Source organism: Rhopalosiphum padi, chromosome 1 (assembly GCF_020882245.1).
Source record: "Rhopalosiphum padi isolate XX-2018 chromosome 1, ASM2088224v1, whole genome shotgun sequence".
NCBI classification, from domain to species: domain Eukaryota; kingdom Metazoa; phylum Arthropoda; class Insecta; order Hemiptera; family Aphididae; genus Rhopalosiphum; species Rhopalosiphum padi.
In genome coordinates this window covers 17,979,116-17,999,853 of record NC_083597.1, presented here as the reverse complement: position 1 = coordinate 17,999,853, position 20,738 = coordinate 17,979,116, and the positions used below count along the sequence as shown (strand labels likewise).

The 20,738-nt window shown below is 32.5% G+C and overlaps 1 protein-coding gene across 1 annotated transcript; it reads left to right on the top strand.

Moving 5' to 3' along the window:
• The first annotated feature begins 393 nt into the window (after positions 1 to 393).
• On the top strand, positions 394 to 20,265 carry LOC132932038 (focal adhesion kinase 1). Its single transcript, XM_060998227.1, is given in 23 exon segments — positions 394 to 634; positions 3,230 to 4,059; positions 7,571 to 7,739; positions 8,392 to 8,523; positions 8,837 to 8,968; positions 12,686 to 12,841; positions 12,959 to 13,147; positions 13,305 to 13,382; positions 13,457 to 13,679; positions 13,793 to 13,834; positions 13,992 to 14,017; positions 14,019 to 14,091; positions 14,654 to 14,851; positions 15,243 to 15,459; positions 15,674 to 16,069; positions 16,166 to 16,245; positions 16,479 to 17,002; positions 17,787 to 17,933; positions 18,012 to 18,146; positions 18,212 to 18,311; positions 18,408 to 18,532; positions 18,591 to 18,697; positions 18,768 to 20,265. Coding segments are annotated over 22 exon segments (3,762 nt in total). The 5' UTR covers positions 394 to 634; positions 3,230 to 3,706; the 3' UTR covers positions 18,928 to 20,265.
• The last annotated feature ends 473 nt before the right edge of the window (positions 20,266 to 20,738 follow it).

Below are 20,738 nucleotides of genomic sequence, written 5' to 3'. Positions count from 1 at the left end.
AGCAATATAATGCACATATAATCAAGAACGTCAATTTGATTTTTATGAGTTATGTAAATGTAAAGGAAAAAATGTCGGGAGTGGTTATCTTAATTTAATTAACGCTGGCGATAAGATAAACTAAAAAATAGAGCTTATAATTATGTTACCAATTGTTTTTTATATTACTACGTTATAATATTTTATCGGACCAATATTTTAATGTGTTTATAACGTCGTCTCGTGCCGATTAATAGTTTAATGGGTCGTCTTTGTGTTGTTTAAATACCAGATAGCACCACGAAAACCTTGAATTACTCACAATACTGTGTTTATTCAGACTGGAAGGAGTCCAAGTCCGCGCATATGGGGTCTTCTCGTATTAATTTTAATCCAGCTCCAGTCACTAGTCAGTATTTACCGGTTATTAGTAAACTGCTGCATTGGATTCCCGCGCTCGGTTGTGTCTGTGCCGCTATTACGTATTTCGTTCGTGATTAGTGATCTTTAATTTAAAGTATAATATTATGTGTGAATAAATCTGAAACGATTATTAATATATATATTATTTCATTATATATTTAAATTTCGCTCGTATACTTTTAAGAACCGATTTATATCTTTATTTTTATAACCTAGTCAAGTTTGTGAGCAAGTAAAATATATATTTATTTTTTAGTGATTACTGGCTATGTGTGTAACTATAATAGGGTAAATAATTTAATAGGAATTATTTTTATTTCATTTCTTGATATTTTATGGCTAATTTTATAGTTATTCAATAGTTGTACACACAATTTAATTATGTATAATTATTTTCACTTAAAAAAAAATAATATTTAATTGGGCGGATTAGGTTAAAAATATAATTCCAAAACCTATAAAAAAAAGATATCTAAATTTAATTTAATGTAGGCACTAACAAAATATATTATTTTAATATACAATGAACTATAGTTATTCCCACCTTTTATAATACCTTAAATTTTATTTTATGATAGTTAAATGTATGATAATAACATGTCACCAAACGGCTTATTACATCTCCAAATTTGTACATCTTAAACCAATGAACAATCAGTAGCGTGTATACGAAATGTACCTATTCATTTATTCGAGATTTATCATCTGTGTATATGATTGTGAAAGTTATCTGTGATGACGAAATTGTTCGTTTCTTTTTTTATTATGGAGTTCGCAGTGTCTCACTATATTAAAATTACAGTAAAACTTCAAAATTTACAATGAATCAGAATATGAGTAATCTTCTAATCATTAGAATCGAATGTTGAATTGTATTATATATGACATTAATGATTTTTTTCATTTTAATTATGATTTAAATATGCATGTTGGTTACAAAAAGTAAACTTTTGCATATAAGTAACAATTTTATGTAAAGCGGTTTTTACGTTTCAACTCACAGAAATGACTGCTTTAAATACAACCCGGATCCTATTTATTATATAATATATAACATAAACGTATAGTTAAACGAAAATTTAGTTTATTTAATCTTTCACTGATTTAATCTCGTTGCATTTAACGGTCAGATTAAGATGTCAAGATTAATGACTTCCAAAAATTAACCATATCATAGTACCATCATATTAACTTACCAAATTACCTAATTTAGTTCAAATTATATTATTTATTATTCAAAAATATCAAATAGGTAATCAAATAGGTATAGTATCTTATTCAATACTTATATCCAATAAAAGTAATCTCCTTTTCACTGTTGATCATACATGAATTAATAAACTGTTAAATTGTGTGTGCAACTTTTTCGGGTTAAAAACAATTTTATCTATAATTAATAAGTATAATACAATTCACGAAACGTTATCGACGAATTCCAATCTGTAGAGAATACTAAATATGCCTTCATAAAAACTATATTCAAATTCTTAATACTATCCCGCAGGCCTGATCGTTTTGTTTTCAACGAACACTAAATTATCATTTGATTTAAACTACATTTAAGGTTTGCATTAATGATTTCGAGTTTAAAATGTTTAAATTACTTTTCTTTAATGCGTATATATTCTTTAAAAGCGATTAGCATACCTTTCTTAAAATCAAATAGATATTTAATGTCTAAGACTATATATCGCCAAGACAAATGTGTCGTGACCATATTTAATAATATAGTACACCTTAATACGCCTATTCCATTACACGGTACGTTAATTTAATAGTGTTGTCGACTGACATTCGAGAAATTGAATCGCTAAACAAAATATGAATATCTCTTATTGTATATTGTTCGTCCAAAATCCAACAAAATATTATATTCGGATAACTTTATTAGGACACCTAACGAATAATATTTTTAATAATAACTGTCCGATAATAAGCCGATCCCACGTCTTACCTTGTTGAGCATTGTGCGTTTACAATTTGTCAAGGGCACGGTAGGAATTCGTATTTTCACAATCTCCGACGCAACTATATATCTTTATTATACGCGTCTACGATTTTTTTCTTCTTTTATTACTGTTTATGGTTTTAATTAGGTTTTTATTTTCGAAAATAACTAAAAACTTTCATACACCATTTAAGGACGGTAAAGTTGTTTGAAGGAGTAAAAAATCACTTTTTTTGGCATTGGTCCCTTTGCGGTTGACAGGTTAAACTAAATTTAGCCCGATTTATCTTATACTGCGCTGCTGCACATGCGATGACACTTAAAAAAGATGTATTTACATAAATTGCGCTATACCGAAGAAGGGGATAAGGAAACGAATGGTTTTATTGCTCTCCTCTAAATAAACCCTCGCGTGAAGTGTCATCCGCCGTGCGTAACCTCTCCGCGCCCACCCGTAACCACAATAATAGCATATGTTATACGTTATAAATTATAAATTATTATAATTTATAATACACGGGTATTGTATAATATATGTATAGTTTTGGAATTAGTGATGATAAAAATTGTCATTACTGACAACTTACTGCAACGGGGTTGTTACAAAAATCGACTTTGCTCGACGGACGGATTCTCTGCCGATTGGAAATGTCTTCGAATGCGTTTTAGTGAAATATAATGTATAATATATAGGTACACACATAATATTGCTATTTGCTTGTATGCGTAAACGTTTTGTGAAAGTAAAACATACATCGTTGGCATATACACGTGCCTATTGAGCGCTAGGAGGTTTTTCATATATATATATACGTATACTCCTATATACATACATTATTATAAAATTATTTTTTATTTGCGTATTTTTTGTTAACGAAGGTGTTAACGGGGACACACCTGCGGCCGCAACAGCAGCAGCAGCAGCAGCAAAATTATATAGTTGCCGTTTCGTCCCGCGTTGTTGCACGCGTCGCGTCGGTTACGCGCGTATTGCCTAAAACCCGGCCGTACCCAAAAATATATTATAATAATATAATGAAAACCGACGCCCATTCGCGCACGCACGAGAATCATAAAATATAATAACAACATATCAGCATATTATTATTATTATAACGTATATAGTTGCGTTGCGCGTGTGGTTGTGTGTGTGAACGCTCTAAACCAAAGGCCGAGAGAAAAAAACCTGACTACGACGACGAAAAAATAATATGTTCGGCGGTAAAAGACGACGATTCCTCCTCTGCCGCCGACGCAGTCGTACGCCGCCTCCGCCTCGCGTTCTGATCGCCGACCGCGCGGCGCCCGTGGTGCACTTGTGCAGCAGCGACTCGCACCGCCGCCGAAGCGGTCACGATGTTAGCCGGCGCGCTTGACCGCGTGCTGCCGGGCCGCCGGTCGCCGTACCTGCACCGGGTGAACGTGGAACGGCGCCCCAGACTGCCGTCGCAGTCCCGGCCACACAGTTACCACGGCGGCGCGACGGCCGAGTCGCAACGCCGCGACGGTCTGAGGACGAGCGGACGAAAGTTGGCCGCGAAATTTTGGTCGTCGTGCGGGTCGTCCCGGTCCGCCGCGGTGGTGGGTAGATGCGTTCCGGAACCGGCGGCCGTGCGAAAGCGGGCGCCGGCCGCCGCCGCGGCCACGACCACCTGCAGCAACGGTGGATTCTCAAACGTTTCGCACACGTGGCGTTTCAAACGGCTAAGGTACGACGACGACAAAGCGCGCCATCAGTATATTATATTTTAATATTGTGTTATTATTATTGAAGTCCATCATATGTCGTTTCGCTTTCTTATACAACATAATATGTCTTATAATATACATTATTGCTATTATTTCAATATGTCCTACGCGTCCAATCGCGACGACTCTACGAGTGCCCAATCGTTATTACAGGTGCTTAAAGATAATACTTTTTACGGTATTTGCGTTATGCCATTATATTATTTTATGTCATATATTATAATATTATTATCGTCTTGCGATCGGTCGACCTCGAAAGACAAAAAAGGTGTGTGCCCGTAGATCGTCGTCGTCGGCGACACCCGCCGAGTGGGCGACTTATTTTTTCCTCCGTTACCGCGTGTTCGCCGAGACCTTCCCGCGATGACATATTATTATAATATATGTATTATGGTTCGGCAGATGTTGGGCCGTAGCCGCGAGACGTTCATGGTTCACACACGCTCGTGTACCTATATATTATTATAATGTGGTAAGAACCAGATCTCGAAAGTCGTGTGTGCGTGGTGGAAAAACGACAGAGAACACCGGCACCGAGTTATATGTCCGTGCGTGCGACGGGTGTTCGCCAACGAGTATGCGTCGTATTATAACGTTCCATGTCCGCCGCGTTTCCATTCGCGAGATACCACTTTGGGGATCGCGTCGTTTCGTCCGGTCCATTATTGTATACGTCGTCGCGGGCGTATATCGCGTCCACGCACATAACATTTCAATGCATACTCGTTATGATGTGATTCACCAAACGCGATCACCTCCTTTTTCTTCAACAATACAGTTGTATTCGACATCTGATTTTTAAAATTATTATCAAATACTTGACATTTTTTATGCTATTTAGGGGTGTCTTCCAGAAATACTAATCTTGTATTTTTCAAATGAGAATTTCCCTTTTCTACTGTAAATTATTTAGCTGAAAAACGTTTTGGAAATTTTTACGTATAAAATTCAAAATCTGACCGAGTAGTTTTTGAGTTATTTAACTTAATGTATTCTAAGGAATAAGGATAGGATAATAGGTCCATGATAATGGGTTTGAAAAATATGGACTATCCTATTCCTACAAAAATCTCAAAAATTTTAAAACTTGATCTTTAAGTAGGTATATATTATTTAAAAATTCCTTGAATAATAATTCGAATGAATTCATTATTAAATGAAAAAAAATGGGGGTGAACTTGCTTGGTGAATTTCTTCTGTATATACTGTTGAAGATCATTGCTCGACTCGTCTGTATAAATCTTTGTTATTCATAAACATATAAACGCATAAGCAATCATAATCTGCTACAGCTACGGTTGATGGTGTCAATGATGTATAACGATTGGTCTTATATCAGACGACTAAACGACTTAATGTAATCTGTCGTGTTTTCGTGGTTTGAGTAGGGACTTTGATCAAATCCTCGTCAGAAGCTCTTCGAAACTTAATTTCCATTTATCATATTGATGAATATTATATTGTATTATAATTTATAGATATTAGTAGAACAAGAAAAATAACGGTATTGATTCTTAATAATCGTAATTTGATTAATATCGACACCCCCGACATGGGTGGATATTCTGCATTGAAGAATCGTGGTGATTTTTTTAATTAGGTAGAGCTATAGGATTAAAATGCCAATTTGTCGCTTTCTTCGCTTTCTATACAATATATATATATTATATATTATGCAAACAAGCAGCCCATTGCCCACGCTATGTATTATTTTTACTAGTTTAGGTAGGTATGCTTCGCTTTATCGACACCTGCACGACAGCACGTTTTTTTTTACGTTCTCTTGGCTACATTACAAATCGAATGATTAACGCATTTGGAATGTGAAAAAAGTCCGTTTTTCCCGTTAGTCAATCTATTTTGTTATGATAACAAAAAATTGAGTTATTATGTATACATCTGACGATATTTTTTAACATTACTTTTTTTATTATTATTATTAATTATTAAATCCACAAATTTTATATTTTTAACTATTATCTTATTCACACCATATATATTTATATACTATTGTTCTCTTTGTTCGATAAATTCGTGTTAAAAAAAAAATGCTACTATAAATTACACTTTATTAACTCATATACTATTTGCAAATTTTTATGCGTCACATCATTACCTACATGTTTTGTTTGCAGATTTCACTGACGGCATCATTTTTGGTCTTTACTCGATTTGTATACTGAAACACGATTTGAGATGCTTCTGCTATTACTTATTGGCATATTATAAAAATAAAACGCACTAGAAGACATTATATTATTATGTACTACATATATTAAACTATCCATGCTTGACCATTTGCCAATAAGTATCATCAATGCACAAAATTAATACATTTCCGTCTATGAATGTTTGATCGGATATAGGTAGTTGGTCCTGGTGGTAGACATCTTTATTTTATTTTTCTATTACGAGTTTATTCCTTCGACAAATAATGAATAACTATTATGGTATTATAAGCTGTAGATAATAACCGTATGATGTTTATTAAAAACAAATCATAGTAATAAGAAAATTAATTTGTTTGTAATACTTTGAACGTACAACGTATAATGATGATAGTATCATGACCATATTTCACGTATAATATTATATGCGTAATAAACTATTTTTCGAATCTTGCGAGTAGGATGATTACTTTCCGTGTTAGTACACGCATGTCATACATATTATATTCTGTATATATACACATGTATTTGTATACGTATTAGATTGCCCTCGTGTGTACTTCATCTATATATATATATATATATATATATATATATATATTATTTTGGACGAGAATAAATTAGGCATGTGCGTTTTCATCGCGCGCGCGTGGGATAAATCCGTACAACATAATATAATATGTTATAATAAGCGTATACTACCAATGTAATTACGTTGACCTTTGAACTCTGAGTGTCGATGAATTGATGACAAAATTAAATTCCTTATTAGTATGCATGTAGTATATTCATGTATTCATTTATTATACTGATTATAGTAGGTATTACGTTATCCCTCACACTAAACCAACTCCACGAAATGATGATGCGCCGTCGTATATTCAAATTAATAATTAGTGTATAATGAGTCGTTTATTTATTATTATCGTTATTAATAATAACCTAAGTAGTACCTGAAATATTTTCATATATATATATTATATATAACACATTGATACTTAGGTAATAGAATATCAGAGTACACATCAATATAACAATATCATCATGTATATGTTAATCCATCCCTCAATATGTATATTATATTTACATATATACCAAACCTAGCCTGTGGGTTTCTTTTCGATAATACGATAGTATAATTTATGGCAATGGTTGGTAAAATCGTATTTTGGTTGCATAATTCTAAAAAGATTTATGCAATTAACGTCAATATTGTATTTTATTGTATTTATAAACATATATTACAAACTATACAATTCGTTATAATAATAATATGTATAAATGATAAATCCTATTTTTCCAGTCATGGTAGCAGAACGCCGGTGGAGGAACCATCGGCCAAGTCAACAGAAATGGCTGAAAGCGGCAGCGGAGCCGCAATGGCTCCAGCTGCCAAAACGGGATCAATCAAAGTGCATTTACCCAACAACGGATTCAATATCGTAAAGTTCATAGATAACATCAATGTCAAGGTAAAATAAATAAAACAATTTATTACAATAATCAATCGCAATTGCGTGTTTAAATATTATAAACATAATAAACAAGGTGATTATTATTTGAACAGTATAAACACTCATTATTAACACATAATTATTTTTTTTTCGAAAAAAAAAAGGGAAAAATAAATGTTTTTTACATAGTTAGTATTAACAGTGTGTATCTGTTCATTTTTAGTGAAAACGTATACATTTAATTTTATTAAACAAACAATTGTTTTTTTCTAAAAATTATTTTGTATATGAATTGAATAATAAAACTGTAAAACAATTATAATTTTGAGCTTTAGAATTAACACTTGAAACTATGCTGGTTGTTATTATCAATAAAAATAGATTTTTTCATAGAAGTATACTTTTAATTATATATAAAAACATTTTTTTTTTTAAGAAGAATAATACACATATACTGATCATGGCAACGATACGTTCACGGTTATAAAAGAATCACCCTTGTATAATATTCATAACATATTTACACATATTCGAATTGTTGTCCGCGATATTTTTTACTATTGATATAATTATACTACATTATTCTATAATCTATATATAATATTACGTTTTGGACAGCAAAACATTGATTAAATGACGTTTGATTTTGTTTTCATGTTTCGTTTTCAAGGGTATCATATCTCTAGTCACTGGACGTTTGGCCAATGGGTGTCCTCAGTATCAAGGCGTTTACGGATTGCAGCTGTACCATCCGTTATCTGGCGAAGTTCACTGGTTACATCAGGATTGCACAATGTCTGAGGTTACTATAAAATTATAATAATAATAATAATGAATTGAATATTTTTATCTATGTATGTACAGAATGGACCATCGTGTTTTTCATTTTTTTTATTTAACCTTATGAGGAAATAGGTAATACGGTTTTGTTCATTCTGTAAATACGCGATGTCTATTTATTAGATTTATGTAGCATCTACATTATTCGAATAACATCAATTAGACTCGCAATTCCCAATACATAATATATATCATAGTAAAACAACTAAATATGTAATCATAATATACGTGTGTACTGTGTATGTAATATGTATATATTATTTTTTCCGCAATAGATTTACAACAAATATGACGAACAGTATCCAATGTCCGAATGGAGGTTTGAGCTACGCGTACGGTACTCGCCCGACGATATGGAGGACCTTTATGAACGAGATCGGTTTACGTATTTCTTCTATTATGATCAAGTAAGTACAATTTTCTCTAAACGCGCGTCTAAAATATAATACACATTGTAATCCTCCTTCAGCGGCGACCGAGAAGTAGATTGAAGTGGATTCACTCGCAACTTGCTTTCGTCGCATTTAACATATACTTATAAGTTATAAACACCATTATTTTTTATTATTATTATTATTATTATAGTAACTGTCTTGGCAACTAGGGCCATTGGCTACAGTATATTTGTTTTTATTTTTAAGTTAGGGGGTGTATTCTTACATTAGGTCGGGGGAGAGAAAAAAAAATTTAAAAAAAAAACTAGAATTTAAGTACACAAAATAAAATAAATACATACATAAATATATATATATATAACTAATGTTAATACATTAAAAATTATCAATATAATACTAGATTTTTGAGTGATGGAGATCTGTATTTTTGATAAATTTAAGGACGTTTGCAATACCAGAGTTTAAATTTTCAAATAAATGGTGGGATAGATTGTACTTGTGACGTTGTGGTTCGTACTTCCTACTTCGATTAAGATGTTTTTAACCGTTAAAAGAAAATTGCATGTTATGCATATGGGGGGATCAAAATTGTCTCTTTATCAGGTATTCTTGGTATGGCCTATTCTGAGTCGATTTATGGCCACTTCTTCTTTTCTTGAGAAAGAATTATTGGGCCATAGAAGGATATGATTTTTAATTTCATTTAGTTTGAAAACACCATTATTGATATGCCATAATATTAGTACCTATGGTACCTAAGTGATATATATCAGCCAAAATAAAATAGCTTTAATGTTACTATTGGAAAAAAAGAGTTTTTTTAATGAAAATTTGGCGGTCATCACATATTATAGTGACTTTTTTTTTTTTTTTTTTTTTTTTTATTTAGAACTTTCAGCTACAGCTATTATAGTTCGACAATTACAGTATACAATTAAATTAATAATATTAAACATGATAATAATAAATCTGATTAATACAAATAATGATAGACGGTAGAAAATGATTTCGTATCCAATTAAGATTAAGTAACATAATCACAGAATATTTAATAACAACAGTTTAGATATTTATGATTTCGCGAAGTAAGCAATTAAGGAGATAAGGTATTCTTAGAAAGTAATGTGTTTAATAGAGAGGATAAAAGAGAAATCAATGGAGTAAAGAGGGAATTAAGTTGCGTAATAAATTGGGATATAATATTGGAAATAGGTTCAGAGTTTAAATTATTTGAATTGCCCACAGTTGCTTCTGCATAAGTCCTAGGTACTCCTTTGCGTCGGGTGTGAATGGACGGGGGCTTATCTGAGATTGGCAAGACTCTTGTGAGCACTTTAGTGCGTTTTTTGATAACGGATTGATAAACACGGCATCCTTTGTAGTTGGCCGTGTGAACCTCAGAACAGAGCGCGCATTTGGCTGGACTAGCTCGATCCTTGATACAGTCCTCGGAGCGATGGTCTCCACCGCATTTGACGCATCTAGATTCATGTTGACAGTAGTTATCGGTATGGCCATAGGCTTGACAATTGTGGCACTGTGGTGGACCACGACGGGACAAATGAGGTTTCTCGATTATAACTTTGGTATTAAGTAGCGAAGTAATATTAAAGATATCATTGTTGTTATTCTGACGATTTAAATCAACAAAAAATAATGGGAGACCGCATTTATTTTTATTTTTGACATTAATGACTTGTTTCACCGAATGTCCTTCCTCCGACAAAGCCAGAGAAATTTCCGAACACAGTGTGGAATGGTGGAGATTTCGTATTGCGACTCTGAATGAGCGATTAACGTGAGCTTGAAAGGTATGGAAACTAGAATCAGTATCCTTGAGATGAGTCAAAATAGTATTGTAGTTATATACACCCCTGGGATAAACGATTAGGTATGATTTAGTGGACTTACAGGTAAATGCGTTAGGACCAGTTATCTTTGTTAGTACATTTGTGAAAGCGGAGAAATTTGAGATGTTGGAGATGTAAAACGGTGGAGCCCGTGGCGTGACGTCTTGTACATCGAGCGTTGGCTGCTCGATACTTTGATTTGCAGGACCCGGTTTTTCGTTACAAGCTGATGCACTGTTGGTGGATGTGATAAATACGGTGTCACTAGAATCCTCGGAGTACAGAGCAGCAAACCGATTAGGTGTAACGAATATTTTTGGTTTTTTATCGGCAACTTTTGGAGAAATTGACGAATTAGAAAGATTACGTTTGTTAGGCATAGACGTTTGGAGTGGACCGCCACCGGTGTCGTGGACTTTGTCTGCCATATTATCGGACGGCAAACGCGATAACGGAACTCATAAGCAACTACGTGCGTGCACATTGAGCGTTATAGCCGGACTGATTATAGTGACTTATACGACAGTATATTATATGATTCCCAGCCCAGATTATTGAACTTGACGACGATTTGTATAACTCTACCGCAGTATATAGGTACTATATATATATTTTACGAGTATACCATTTATTTATGGGACATAACACCACTGTAGAATCCAACTTTATATATTGTTTATTATATTTTATTACATTTTATTATGTTGCGTGTATATACAAAAAATAACTGTTTCATTTGTGTGTAATTTCACTGTATTACACCATATTTTTTTTTATTGTTGTTAATTAGTGGTAATAATAAAAATCTTCTACCCACTTGAGCTGCGTAGGTATTGCTAAACCGTCGAAACGTATAAGTTAGTACCCGCCATTGCGTTAAGAGGTTAGAGGACGTTATACCCGCATGTGTTGTTTTCGTCTTACTAACATATAATATAACAAATTTTCGTTCGACAGAATCCATTTTATGCTGTTAGCTTTAATGTTAGCCAATTGACCTATTATCAAACTTAAAAGTAACAATATTATCTGGGGCATTAGGTAGGATTTTATTGATATTTTAATTTTAAAATAAGTTGTGAAAATTTTAAAGTATTAATATTTTACATAGCTACAATTCAGCTTAAAATTAAAATATCAATAAAAGTCTACGTGATGCCCTGGATAATATTCTTAGCTTATAATAAGTAAATTTACTCTACTAATTATTAAATCAAACAACATAAAATAGCTTCTGCCGAATTCAAATTTTGTATAGTGTAAGTTGCTAAGACGAAAACAGCGTGTAAAACGTCTTCCTAAGTAAAATTGTTTATACTAAATCTATAAATCATGTTTTTTAAGTATTATTACCTAGCTATAATATTTTTTTTTGTGAAAAATAGTGTTTAAAATGATAAATTGGTTTGCAAACCGATAAATATAATTCTACTGTATACATAGCACTTGTAAAGTCATAGCTTTAAAAATAAAATACTAGTATAACTTATAAGTAGTATTGGTATAGTAGGTACTTATTGATGTGCACTACAATAATCTTTAACTACGTACCTATATGAAGATATGGAATTATAGGTGTTTAAAAATTTCAAGAATTTAGCAAAAACATAAACGACAAATAGTAAAATCAATATTTTTCATAAATGATGACAAGATAATATATGACACGATCTAGTAAAATGGCGCTACAATTTTTAATTTAAATTAAATTTATTTAAACAATTGTATATTGTATAATAATTGTTGACAAAAGCGGCTAAATTCGATTTTTTTTTCTTCGGTAGCTTTTAAACCAGCCATTGCTTTACGCTCGGTCATCATAATTGCACACATCTGATAATTTACCTATATAATAATTGTTATAAATCACGTATTTCAGGTACGGTTCGATTATTTGAGAAAAAACGACCCGGCTACCCGAGTGGATACGGAGATAGCTGTGCAACTCTGCTGTTTACAAATAAAATGCTTTTTCCGAGAAGTTCCTCAAATGTCGTTGGAAAAGAAATCTAATTTGGAGTATCTGGAACGCGAAGTGAGTTTACAATTATAATATTATTATATTCATTTTTCGTGTTGACCATACAAATATGATTATACCGACGTTCGACCCTTTAAATGCTTCATCGTTGTTTTTTGTCCGTCCACTCAGATTGGGCTTAACAAATTCCTGCCATACTATATACTGGAATCGATGAAACCAAAGAATTTACGAAAAATGATTCAGCAACAGTATAAAAAACTTTTACAAACGCCAGAAAAAGAATGTGTGCTACAATTTCTCAACCTCGTTTGGACGTTCTACAAGTACGACGAAGAGCAGTTCAAGTGTTCAATTGGAGTAAGTTGAAATAATAAAAAAAAGCTTATTGTGTTTCTTTTCTCTCATTATTATCACATAATTATATAGCCACATATAGACTGTATATAATATATAACTATATAAGCATTGAAATACTATCATGTGAATACAATTGTTGTGTTTTTAATTATTTCAGTCTGGCTGGACAATACCGGTAGATTTAGTGATCGGACCGCGGCACGGAATTTCTTACATTAACAACCAGGGATCGGCGGTAAGATTATATTTTTGTTTAAATATATACCGTGCTGCAGTAATTTAATAATTTTTGTTAATTTCCATTTGTAGCCCACCAAAATGGCGGATTTCGCTCACATCGAAAACATACAGACACTGGTGTCAGAATGTGAAACACACCGCAAAACCTTAGTGCAGCTCCAAGTAACCGACTCGGCTGATCCTCTAGTGCTTAGCTGTTCGACGCTCGAGCACATGTACAGCCTAGCTAATCTTATCGACGGTTACTGTCAATTGGCGAGGAAAACGAACATTTCGTTGTGGAATAAAAAAGGTGAGCAACGGATGAAAAAAATAATAATTTAATATTTACAATAAAATAACCATCAACATCATTAAAGTAATATTTATTTGTATATACCTGTACTTATACATTTAATTTCCAAGCTGCCGTATGGAACCGTTTTCCTTGCCCGTGCGATTCTAAAGGTTTGTGTTAAATGAACGAAAATAAAATAACAAACATCAATATCAATTAATTATTATTTATTATATATTATTAATATATTAGACAATAAAATATATAATTTAGACTTCAGTTAATATTTTTTTTGTTTACATATTGTTAATGACTTATTGTTTATAGACTCAGGGAAAATCAAAGCCAAAGTGCCCCTCAAGGTTTTCCGATGATTATCCTGACGACGGTCCGATCGAAGAAGAAGGCGATTACTCGACACTTGCTAGTACGGAATTTGGTTATATAAAGCTATTTTATGTATTATATTGACGTGTGTATAGATTTTTATACAGTATTGATTTTCGTGTTTTATCGAATATTAATTAAATGTTTATTTAAAAAAAAAAATGTTTGACTTAACAACTTAGTTGTTCTCCGTATATATTAAATATACTTAAATATATCATTACGAGTTACATTATGTACTTAAATAATCGGTTATAAAATAACGATAGTGGTAAAAAGTTCGCTCTTTATACTAACATGGTATTTTTAAATAATTTATTGTTGGTGCATCTTCATTAAACATTTTTCATTTCTCTCTTTATGTATATTATACGTATTATGTTCGAATTTAAAGAACTTTTGGATAACAAATTTCATTCAAATTACTTAGTTAAAATTACCTATATTTATTTATTTGCCATTTGACAAAATGTATATATTAAATAATGCCACGGCGCTATAAACTTGGATTCTAGAAATCTCAAAACACAGTTGATACATTTGCTTGTACTTTCTTCAAAATATATTTTGTCTTGCTATCATTTTTTATTGTTAAATTTTAGATTGTAATTACGAGCTGTATCGCGATCAGGTTGAATTGGGTGAAATCATTGGAGAAGGTCAATTTGGCGATGTGCATAAAGGAGCATGTCACATGCGTTCAACTAAAAATAAGCCAGGAAACGCTGTGGCAGTGGCCATAAAAACATGTAAGCCTGATGCGGATATGGCAACTACAGATAAATTTTTGGAAGAAGCATGTAAGTGTTTACAGTTAAATCGCAATGACTATTATTTTATTAACATATAATTAGCAGACGTATCTAAATTTTATTTTCACTAACGCTTTGACAACTTTCACAAATCAAAATATTTAATCAAACCAGTGTTAACTTTTTAACTACCATTTTTTCGGTGAAGAGTTACAGTTGTCAACTATGGCAACTGCCCCACTACCTAATACAATTTACACCTGCAGTATATAATTACTTATAACTTTTAAATAACAATTTATAAGCACATTATACTTATCCATATCCATATCTTGACCTCGAAAACTATTATAGAACCGACTATATATTTTATAGTATAAAAATAATTGAAGATATTTACACGCATTTCCTATTACTATGAATTTTGTATACGTTTCAGACATTATGCAACAGTTTGATCACCCACACATAATACGACTGATCGGAGTTTGTTGTTCGCCGCCTGTGTGGATAGTCATGGAATTGGCCAAGCTAGGCGAATTACGGGCATACTTACAAAACAACCAGGCTCATTTAGACTTAGCCACTCTTATCCTATATTCGTATCAACTTTCCACAGCTCTATCGTATCTTGAATCTAAGAAGTTTGTTCACAGGTAAAAAAATTGAGTATATTATGGATGATTTAGATTTTAGGTTCAGATTTAGACTTTATAGAATATTTAATATATTAAATACATTATATAACTTAAGCAAATAGATACATAATGAAAGTTTAATATTTATCATTGGTACAAATTAAATTGATTCGTACCAATGATTAATTAATTTATTAATTTAATTTAAAACGAACAAAAACTGTTTTCGTAGGGACATCGCTGCCAGAAACGTATTAGTGTCGTCACACCACTGTGTAAAGCTGGCCGACTTTGGTCTATCGCGGTGGGTCCAAGACCAAAGCTACTACAAGGCGTCCAAGGGCAAACTACCAATCAAGTGGATGTCACCGGAGTCGATCAACTTCCGGCGATTCACCACCGCTAGTGACGTCTGGATGTTCGGCGTGTGCATGTGGGAAATATTGATGATGGGTGTGAAGCCATTTCAAGGGATCAAGAACAACGACGTGATCGGCAAAATCGAGAATGGCGAGCGGCTAGCGTTGCCGCCCAAGTGTCCCCCGAGGCTGTACAGTCTCATGTCACAATGCTGGTCGTTCGAGCCCAGTAAGAGGCCCACGTTCAGAGACGTAAAGGAAGTGCTAAAGTACGTCAATGCACTTACAAAAAATCAATACTACAACGATTTGGACTAAGTGGTTTTAGTTTCAGTCAATATTGAATTTCGTCTATTTTGTTTCAGTGAGATATTGATCGAAGAGAGACACCAACAGAAGGAAACGCTTCGGAGGGAAAACCGCAGGGTGCACACTCTGTCTTGGGGTGAGTGAAAACAATAAAAAGAAATACCGAATAAAACCAACAACGTCATTATGAACGGAATATGTAGGGCGAAAAGGATGACAAATTTAGTACTGTTTAACTTATATTTTTATCACTTCCCGACGGACATCTGCGTGTGATCGTCGACATCCTGCCCCCCCCCCCCCCCAAAAAAAAAAAAAATTATTTTTACGATATGTACAAACCCATATTATATTATGGACATGATTTAGGATCCAGCGGCTCTCTGGACGACCCGTCGGCACCTCCCAAACCTTCCCGTCAACCGAGCGTGGACCTGCACAACAACAAGTCCGCGGAGCTACCTGTGTCCACGTACATAGTAGCCCAGAACGCCGAAGTGCTCGCTCACCTGTTGAAGGAGAACGAGCAGCGGGGCGTCGTCAACCCGTCCGTGTACACGACCCCGGCAACCGGATTCAACACGGTAACCGTAGATTTCCTTAATGACGTCGACGACGACAAAACAATTTCGGCCGGGAACAGTATACTGAGCATGGACTCTGTGGGACTTATCCCGATGGACGGCGGCGGTGGTGGTTGTGTCGCCGTCCAGCCGTCCACTAACAAGACATTGCCTAGGAACTTTACTTCGGGAGCGGCTTCGCTACTAACGCTACCGCCGAACTCGGCAGACAAGAGCAGGCGATGTTCAGACGGCAGTCTGGGCACGTGTGCCGCCGCCGCCGCTGCTGCTGCTACGGCGGTGACCGGTGGAGGAATGAATAATGATGAGGTTCAGCTTGTTGTGCGCGTGTGACGTACTTATATAATATGATATGTGCTTGTGGGTTTTGTATAGAAGGCGCACATAAAATTTATACACAGGGGGTGTGCTTAAGACCTCTACCGTAATAACTTGGATGAGTGCAAGAACTCGCCGCCATTATGTCCTTAAATAAATTTGAAGAGATTACAGTTTTTTTTTTCATTTGATCTCGCTATAAATTTTCATCGATTTTATTGTTGCAGAACCACTAAAGTGCCTAGTTTTAGTTAACGCTTTACACCTCTTGGCCAACGCTGTTTTAAACTCAAAAAATGTTACTCTATTGATTTTTTTCTATAGTCGTTATTATAGATTAGTTGGGTGATAAATTACAAAAGTGATTAAATTTTAATTTATGCCCTGGCTATTCAAATACTTAAATAATGTTAACCCACCAATAAATATCCATTGAATGTGCGCCTATAATTTGTGTTAATGGTGTATTTGTGTAATCTTGTGAGTAGCTATTTGTTGTAATTTTGTGTCTTGTTCATTGTTAATAACTGCCTTAATACTCTAGCACTGCCTAATATATTGTCGCTGTTTGGTTTAATTTTTGCTAAAAATTTCTGCTTTTTGCAAGCCGATTAATAAAATGCTATTTCACGCATATTTCCAAATAATACCATAGTGTCATGTTTATGTTGATAAAAATATAATTACATAGAAATAAACACTGACTAATAGTTTATGAGTAAATACTTATATTATGTGAATATAATTAATCTGGTTTTCATATTTTAATGTTTAGGGGGCCAAGCATTTGGTAAACAACTCTATCGGTGTATATGACAATGAACCCTTATCTGAGGTAGAACAGCTAGAACGCAAGCTAAGACAACAACAAATTGAGTCAGAAAGGGACAACCAATGGCTGGTCGAAGAAGAGACAAACTTAGTATGTCCACCTTAATATTCCATAAGCTTTTTCCAATGTGTATTTTAATATTCAATGTGCATTATGTTATTATTATAGAAAAAGCGACTATCTTTAGTAGCCAGTGTGTCAGACAATGAATCTATTGATGGTAGATCATCGTTGACACCTCCTTCTTCTCTAGATCGAAGCACCAAAACAAAACCTACAGAAGAACGGGTTGTTGTAATAAAAGTTAGTTTTTAAATAAATATAACAATATTTTAACATTTTACTTTCATACCTTGCATCTCTTACAGAAACTCGAACCCACGCCAACAGCCGATTTGGACAGAAGCAATGATAAAGTATATGAGTGTACGACACTGGTTGTCAAAGCTGTTATGACCCTTTCACAAGGTTAATATAATAACATTATTCGCATAATTAATATAAACCGTGTATAAGTCATGTATAAGTCATGAATAAATCTTATATGTTATTGTATTACTTCAGGGGTTCAACAAAATCAGACTGATCGATATTTGGAACTAGTCAAGGAGGTTGGTCTCCAACTCAGAGCTTTATTGACAAGTGTTGATAGCCTGGTACCATATTTCCCTCAAAGTGCTCACAAACAGGTAAATTAAAATAAATAATCACCATTCATACTTATTGAAAATATTTATATTTCTTTAGGTGGAAATGGCACATAAAGTTCTCAGCAAAGACATGGCTGAGCTAGTCAATGCCATGAAACTTGCTCAAAATTACTGCCATACTGCTGTCGATTATTTGTACAGCAAGTAAGTATTAACAAATGAATCTCGTTAATATTATAACAACAATTACACAAATTGAATTATTTTTTTACAGGGAAATGTTGTCTTCAGGCCATATTTTGGCTATGGATGCTAAAAATCTGTTAGACGTTGTTGACTCTGTGCGCATGCAATATCCTGAAGTGGAAGCGATGATCAGCGGCCAACAGTCTGAAACAGCCAAAGAACAACTCCCTGGCGTAACCGCTTCATAGTAGTACATTTTATAGTATGCATTCCTAATTCATTACGCATCTATTATACACCAATATTATTGCAATTATTTATTGTTTTTTTTTTATATATATATATATATATATATAATAATTAATTGACTGCCTAGTAACTTTATTAAAAATTATTTATTTTTTTTTACTAAATTTGTAAATAGTATATTAACGGAAGATATTTTATAGTATTTTATTTACATCCTCAAATAGAATTCATTATCGTTAATGCTATGTGTATATATATTATATTATATACAATTTATAAAATGCTTTTTATTGCTGTTAAAATTTGGAATTATTATTTGTTCCTTTTATAAATCGTGGGTGCGTATGTGAAAAAATTATTTTGATCCCAGTCTTACTAGTCATTAAATATTTTGCCCCTAAATAATATTATATTATATTATACGTAACTTATTTCCAAATAAATGGAATCAATAACCATATCTAGTGTGTAAAAAAATAACTAAGTCCATTTGTTTTATTATTTACTCCGCGTGATGTGAATGCATGTTAAAATTATACCAATTTATTTTTATTTTTTTTGTGTTGTATCAAACCAATTGTGTGAGTGTTCTATTTAATGGTTGTAAGTAAGAGAACTAATGGTTTCCGTTTGAAAAATTCTTCCTAATCAGTTTTTAAAAATGTTTAAAAATATATTTTCAATCTTTAAAAACTAAAATGTAATTCTATTCACACTTTTCACACTTAAACAGTAAATTATTTTTATTTGTGAAAAATATATTATTTATAAATGTTCCATTTTTTATTATTTAATATTAGAATTTTACTCATTAATTTCAACATTTTAATTTTTTTCAAAAAAATAAATTGCTTAAACGTATTAATGTGTTTATAATTGATACATTTTAATTATGTCAATATTAAGATAATTTTTACACAAAAAAGGCAACTATAAGTATTTTTATTTACTGTGTCTTGTATTACTATTTTATGAATCATTATAAATAGACTATGGTCAAAAAAAGTACTGTATTTTTTTTTTTTTTTTAAACTATTTATAAACATTTTTTTAAACAAAATTTAACATAGAATGGAACATTGTTACTAATATTTTTACTTTTTCATAACACTTATAAATATGAATTCCATTATAAAAATTAATTATTATAATACAAAAATAATCATCAAAACAGCGGAAACCATAATTTTTCTAATTTTTAGTATTATATCTCATATTATGTGATCTTAGATATTTTTAAATGCTCAAATGTTATTATTTTGATACACTGGTAATTTATTATTGTTTTGTTTTTTTACATAAATAATAAAATATGACATTAAACTAACTTCATAGTATTTTGTTAGTATTCATCTTTCAATAATTCTTAACTGTGATCCGTTCAATTATTAAACCTTAGTCCTAATTCCCTTTTTATTAACCATTAATTGTACCTGTGAAAAATAATATATCACTTACATTCTTACATACAGTTATATACAATATAATTTGAGTATATATTATGTATATTTATTATATTTTCATGCTGAACTGCAACCATATTTATACATCAGTATAGATTACTTATTGTTATAAGATACTCTACATAGTACAAAATTATAATTTAATTAACATTAATGAATTTTTACCTTTTTTTATTTGCTAATTAATAAATCAATTCTTTAAAAATAGTTTAAGTTTAAATTACCAATAATTAAATATGAAATAGGAATAACTAACAATGGTTCATAAATCATGACTCCTATAAATTCATATACAAATCGTCATTATTCAAACGTTAATCGAATTGTATATTGTATATTGCTTAATG